Below are 6,329 nucleotides of genomic sequence, written 5' to 3' on the forward strand. Positions count from 1 at the left end.
GGGCCGGGGCCGTGCCTGCCTCCGCACCGCCGGTGAAGCAGGGCCGGCAGCGGCAACGGTTCTGGGGAAAACGTCTTTATTTACAGTCCTGTCAGCGTGTGGGCAGCACGGGCAGGACGAAGAGCTGGCAGCGGGGCAGCACCTGCGGCCTCCTGGAGCTGTTGGGTCGGCAGCTCCGTGCCACCCTCTGCTTGCAAGATCGCTGGCAAGTCTGAGCTGGCTGCTCTGGCCTCCCCAGGGTCGCTCATGCCGTGACACAAGTCCCTTTTCCTTTGGTACCTGCAAGACATGGCAGGGTGAGAACCCCCAAGTGGGTGGCCCCAGAGGCTGCGGCTGCATGCCTACAGCTCATCGACCGGGCTGTGGGTGAGCGGAGCCTCCTCCTGGATCCCACTCTCCTCCAGGGCCTCCTCTACAGCTGGGAGGGCAGCAGCTCCCTTGCTCTCATCCTTCTGGCCCTTCTTCTTCTTCCTGTTCTTTTTCTTGCTCTGCTTCTCCCTCACGCTTGCCAAGTCACCCTTCTTGCCAGTCCACTTCTCTGCCAGGCAGCCTAGAGAGAAAGGTAGAGGGGGCCCTGAGGGAGAAGCAGTGCTCTGGGTGCCCTGGCAGCACTCCCCCACCCACCCCAGCTTGCCTGTGCTGCCCCTGGCTGTAGCCAGGACTTACTTGTGTCCTTCTCTTTTAGCACGTGGTTAGCACAGAGAAACTGGGAGAGATCTTCTGTCTGGTGGTGCCTGTACCAGTCTTCGATCACATCTTCATACTCTTCCACCAGCACATCACACTAGCATAGAGAGGATAGCCCAGCTCCAGCTGCATGCTGCCAGGGCATGACCAAGAACAGGGCAGCAGGATCTGCTGACATGCCTGTTCCTGGCAGTGCACCTCCAGACCCTCTCTCCTCCTGTGCTCCAGCCCACAAGGCCACAGCCACTGCCAAGTGCCAGTCCCACCAGGCCAAGTACCTGCTTTTTGAGGTCAGCCACCTCAGCAGAGGTCTCGTTCCACAGCTCATAGGGGATGTCCATCACCACCTTGACTCCCTTGTGCACCAGGTTGTGCAGGGTCTCGAATGTCTCTGACATACCCTGGGGAAGCAGTGCTGTCTGCTGAAATGGTGCTCTTCCCGCTGGGCTCCTGCTCACCCCTCCCAACACTGGCCCCACAACCCTGCCCAGGGATGCAGGTACATGCAAGCCAGCCAAAATCAGGGTTCCTGGGGCATCCGTGTTACTAGGAAGGAGTTCAAGTGGCAGAGAGTGCCTCTCTGCAAACCTGCTCTCAAAAACAACAGGAAGATGTGTGCCAGGCATCCATTTGTGCAGGCAAGGGCAGGGGCCTGCCCATCCCCAAGGATGGTGCCACACACCTGACTTGGGGCAGCACACCTTGCAGGCTGGGCACTAGCAGGGGGTGGGAAGAATGAACCCCAGTTCAGTGCCCTGGCAGTGCAGGGGTGAGTGAGGGATGCCTAGAAGCAGGGGATTGGAGGACAGCCTTCACCTTTGCAAATCTGTTACTGCCACTCCGCTCCTTGTGCAGGTTGTAATCCAAAAGCCGCTTGCAGATATTCTCCATCACCTCGATTAATCGTATGTCCCTACAGGGAAATGAGGGAGGGCTCAGGTTCAGCACTGCCACCCAAGAACAGCCAGGGCACAGAGTGAGGCCTCAGCCCAGTTGCCACCACGGGGGAGTGCTCTGCAGTTCCCAGGCTCCCCTAAACAGAAGGAGCACACCCCGGCTGCCCTGGTCACCCCACAAGCCCTCTCACTTACGACTGCGTGTACTTGACGGCAGAGCCCTTCCCGTCCAGGAAGCCGTACTTGGTGTCAATCACCTCCTTGGTCTTGCTGGTCTCCTCAAAAGCAGATTTCAGCTCCACTGCCACATACTTGCACACTGCAGGAAAGAAAGCAGAGGCAGGTGAGGGGTTTTTCCGCCCTGATGGGAAGCATGATACAGCACCGGGGGACTGGAAGGCAGCACAAACAAACACAGGGATTTGGGCATGCTGGAGCTGCTGTGAGCAGAAAACAGAAACCTTGGCCATTCAAATAACCAGGAATGGCTCAACTGTTTCCACTAGAGATGCCTTGATGCAGGAACACCTAAATCAATGCTCAGGTGTCTGCACGTGCACGCAGCCAGCTGCTATGGCACAGCTAGGGAGGCAGATGGAGCCAGTTCTGCCTGCACATTTCCTCACAGCACCGCTTCACAGCCACTGAAACCTCTGCCTCCGCACCACCAGCTACTCGGTTCCTCCTGGAAGAGGATGGGATCTTTTTGTAATAATACAGGTCACAGCTCCTCCTCATGACACCAGCATATCCCACCCGGTAACAATTCTTCCAGTGCTCTGGAGATATGGAGGCTGTGTTGAAGATGGAGCAGCTGGGTGGTGGGAAAAGATGCTGGCTATGGACTGTGGCACCGCATGAGGGGCTCTCAGCTCCAGGAACACTGTGTGGGGCACTGCCTGCAGCAGAGATGACAGTACCAACAGCTTTATAACAGAACACGTTTTCTTTTATAGAACTAAAAAAACCCATACGGAAACAAAAGTAAATAAAAGCTTTATTTCTTCTGTAACAGTCTTACAGAGCTATAAAAACATAGAGCAGAAGAGAAATATCTCAGGGACTAAATATGTGGAAATATGGAAGGATGGAAGCCAGGCATGATGTGGTCCTTCCTCCCAAAAAGCCACGGTCCTGAGAGGCTGGTGGACTTTGTCCTGTGCTGCAGGCTCCTGTTTGCCACCTCTTCTTCAAGCCCTCCTTTGGGAGAAGGTCCAAGCCCCAGCAGGAATGGCTGGACAGTGATGAGCCACCACATCTTCTCCCAGGCAATGACATGAGCAGAGATGTACCACAGGCAGAAGAGTGAGGTGGCTTCTCTAGGGCTGGCGTGCACATGCCAAGAGGCCTGTGCATACATCCTGCACTTTCCTTCCTCTGCTGGCACCAGGGGCTCGAGATGACTGCAGCTACTTCTCAGGTGGGACAAGTGCTTCTTCCTGCAGCCCCTCTGGATTCGGGCCTTGAGGACTTCCCTCTCCACACAACACCTGCTGCAGCATCCCCCGCACATGCCAGGTGCACTCACTGCCAGGTCCATCTGGAAGATGCTGTCAATGGCTACCACTGCATACTGACACAGGTTCCAAGCCTTGGCATGAGGAGCAGCATGTGGTCAGTGCTCACTACAATGCTTCTCTGAGGTTATACAGGTGCCACAGCACAGCTTGGACATCAGTGTCTCCAGAGCTGCTTCCCTGGCAGGAAAAGCTTTGCAGAGAGGTCTGGAGTTTCAGTTCATCGTTTTCTCTTTGCTGTCAAGCTCCACATGTCCCTGCACAGCAAAGATAGAGGAAACTACAGCAGACAGCAAACGTGTATCATGACCAGCCCTGGACTGCCTGTGAAGCCTATGATTGCTTCCTAATCAAGGGGCTGCTCAGGGAGGAAGCATCACTGAGGCTGAACTGTGAGCGGCAGAGATGACCAACCCCAGCAATGAACCACCAGGCGATTAGTGCCTACTGGAGACAGCAGTGACTGCCAGAGCACCCCTAAACCTTTCACCTATGAAAGGATGGAAGGTGGTCGCAAACAGGGACACACCAGGGAGGCTCCACTCCACTGCAGGCACACAGCAAAGCGCCCCTGTGGGGCTGTGAGGTCAGGCAGCAGCAGGCAGAGGGGCAGCCCGCAGGGGCACAGTCATGCTCCACCAGAGGGTGTTTGAGCACTGGAACAGGCTCCTCAGGGAGGCATCACGGCACCAAGCTTGACAGTGTTCAAGAAGAGACTGGACGACACTCTCAGACACGTGGTGTGAACTGTGTGGTTGTCCTATGCAGGAACAGGATTTGGACTTCATGATCCTTGTGGGTCCCTTCCAACTCAGGACATTCTGTGTTTCTATGTCTCGGGCTGCGGGCGCAGCCTCCGCACCAGTAACCCCCCGGGCCGAGCAGCCAGCAGGCGGCGGCCATCACCGCAGCTTCGCCCGGGGACTCGGGCCCACCCACTCCCGGCCTCACTCACCCTCGCACTTGCTGGGCAGCCGCACCCAGTCCGAGTCGTCGTCTCCCGCCATCGCCGCCGCCGCCGCCAGCAGCAGCAGCGCTACCGACGCCATGGCTCCGCTTCCGCCCCGCGCTTCCAGGAGCGCCCGCCTCCGCCGCCGGGTAACCATAGCAACCGCACGGCGCCGGCTAATCCCCGCGGCGCGCGTGGCTCCCCTAGCCAATCTCCGCCGCTAGCCAACCCGAGCAGTCCTGCCCGGGTGCCGTACAATCACCTCCGGGTCGTCTCAATGAGCTCCCACGTGACAGCGGCAGTCGCGCACGTGGCCCCGGTGCTGAGAGGCGGGGGCGTGCTGTGCGTGTCCCCCGCCCCCCCACGTCCCTTCCGCGACCACCGACCGCCCACGGAGCCTTCCAGGGCCCCTCCGTGCTCTGGAGGTCTGGGGCCCTGCCCTTACCCCCCCAGATAACTCGGGGTCTCCTCCCTACTCTTGGATAACTGGGGGTCTTTTCCCACGCCTCAGATAATTCCTGGTCCCTTCCACCCACAAAAACATGGCAGCCCGTCTTTCTTCCCCACCCACACGGGGTTCCCCCCTGCATTCCCAAACAACACTGAGTCTCTCCCTCCATTCTGTGTTTGGAGTCTCTTCTTCCCCACCTTCAGAGTATTTCAGGTGCCCTCTGCACTCCCAGGGCAAACCAAGAGGACTTACCCCTTGGGGCTGTGCCTGCGCCTCAGCTCTGGGCAAGGAGGATGGCGGTGAGCAGAGCATCAGAAAGTGCAGCCTTCAGCAGCACCACCCGCATGGCCACGAGCAGAGCTGCTGAGGTGCGGGCTGGTGGCACTGCAACAGAGGGGACAGGGTGATGCCTGCCATAGGCACCCTGCCACACCCATGTCCCTTCCAGGCGGGCCACGTTGAGGGGACTGTCCCCAAGATTTCAGGCCCAACAGGTTCCCTGCGTCCCATTGTGGGTGTCTGTCAACCTCACACATCCCCAGACACCTCATGTCACCCTCAATGCTATCCCTGAGAGCAGGCTGGCTCTGACCCACCTTCCCCATCCTCCCTGCAGAGACAGATCTTCATCCCCTCGACACTGTTAAAACACATGCCAACCACGATACAGCCCCATCAGGGGCCCTACCAGGAGCCCAGCAGTTTGCTCCCTGGCAAATAATATTCCCAGCACAGCAGGGCCCAGAGACTCACCAGCCATACTGCTGGGACACAGCTCTGCTGCCTCCTCATTGCCTGTGGGATGAAAGAGCAGCTGGGGAGGCAGCAGCAGCCCAGTGCCAGGTGTATGGCAGGGCCAGCCACAAACCCCTTCCTGTGCCTGCTGGTTGAGGCAGCAACGTTGACTCACAGGGCTTCACACCTGCGCCCCGCTGGCTCCAGAGCCCCCACAACCTCAAGGGCCACCAGGCTGGGCAGCAGCAGGCAAGGCAGTGGGTGGAAGTGGGGCCATACCCATGATGTGGATGGGGCTGGAGCTGTGGGCTGGGGAGGTCCTGTTGGGCCCCACATGGCAGGCGAGGTTCCCTTCAGCCAGGGGCTCATCAGGGAGGAGAGAGATGGTGCAGACAGTGCCACCATCTTCCTGGGATGTCCCATAGGCAAAGGACTGCAGGGCGCTGCCGTTCCCATCGGAGATCCAGACAGCATGGCTGGAGCTGGGGGCCAGGTCACTCACCACGCAGACCACCAGCTGCCGGAGCTGCCCAGCCACCACCATGCTCAATGGTGGGGCCAGGGTGGGCAGTGGCCCGGCAGGCCTGCTAGCTGGGGAGGGGGGACAGGGGTTAGAGGCACTGTGTCCCCTGGATGTTGCACCTACCACGGCTGCCAGCTCAGCCTTTGCACCCAGGCTGGATGGCACCCAGCCCTCCCACCCGTCGGGGCTGTCCCTGTCCCTCCCGGGGGTACTCACAGGGCAGGAGCAAGAGCGCAGCAGCAGCCAGCAGCAGCCAGGGAACCTCCGTGTCAGCCATAGCTCCTGGAGCTGCTGAGGGCTCAGCCCCCGACTGCCGCCGCCAGCTGCGTCGCCCAGCACCTAGTGTCACGGCGGGGCGGGCCCGGGGGCTGAGAGGACGGGCCTGGCACCGGCGGTGTCTCTGCTGTTCCCCGCCTCCCCCTCCCGCAGCTGTGGGACCGTCTGTCTCCCCTCCAATGGTACGGCCCGTCCCGCTGCGCCTTCCTGGTGCTCCCGCCCCGGCCGCGCCATGGAGCCGGCACCGGCCCCGCGGCCACCCGCTCCCTCCTTCGCCGAAGTGCTGCGGCTGGTG

General features: G+C 59.9%; 2 protein-coding genes across 2 annotated transcripts; both read right to left on the bottom strand.

Moving 5' to 3' along the window:
• Positions 1 to 139: 139 nt before the first annotated feature.
• On the bottom strand, positions 140 to 4,149 carry CNPY3 (canopy FGF signaling regulator 3; the record flags this gene model as incomplete). The annotated part of the gene is made up of 6 exons (XM_080342916.1): positions 140 to 550; positions 667 to 784; positions 966 to 1,088; positions 1,504 to 1,600; positions 1,779 to 1,902; positions 4,056 to 4,149. 6 exons carry the CDS (start codon positions 4,147 to 4,149, stop codon positions 342 to 344), a joined length of 765 nt encoding a protein of 254 aa, XP_080199042.1. The 3' UTR covers positions 140 to 341.
• Positions 4,150 to 4,774: 625 nt separating this feature from the next.
• Positions 4,775 to 6,035, bottom strand: PTCRA (pre T cell antigen receptor alpha; the record flags this gene model as incomplete). Its single annotated transcript, XM_080341474.1, has 3 exons — positions 4,775 to 4,884; positions 5,467 to 5,826; positions 5,975 to 6,035. The coding sequence occupies 3 exons, from the start codon at positions 6,033 to 6,035 to the stop codon at positions 4,775 to 4,777; spliced, it is 531 nt and encodes a 176-aa protein (XP_080197600.1).
• Positions 6,036 to 6,329: the final 294 nt, after the last annotated feature.

This window comes from Nesoenas mayeri (assembly GCF_963082525.1).
Source record: "Nesoenas mayeri genome assembly, chromosome: 3".
NCBI classification, from domain to species: domain Eukaryota; kingdom Metazoa; phylum Chordata; class Aves; order Columbiformes; family Columbidae; genus Nesoenas; species Nesoenas mayeri.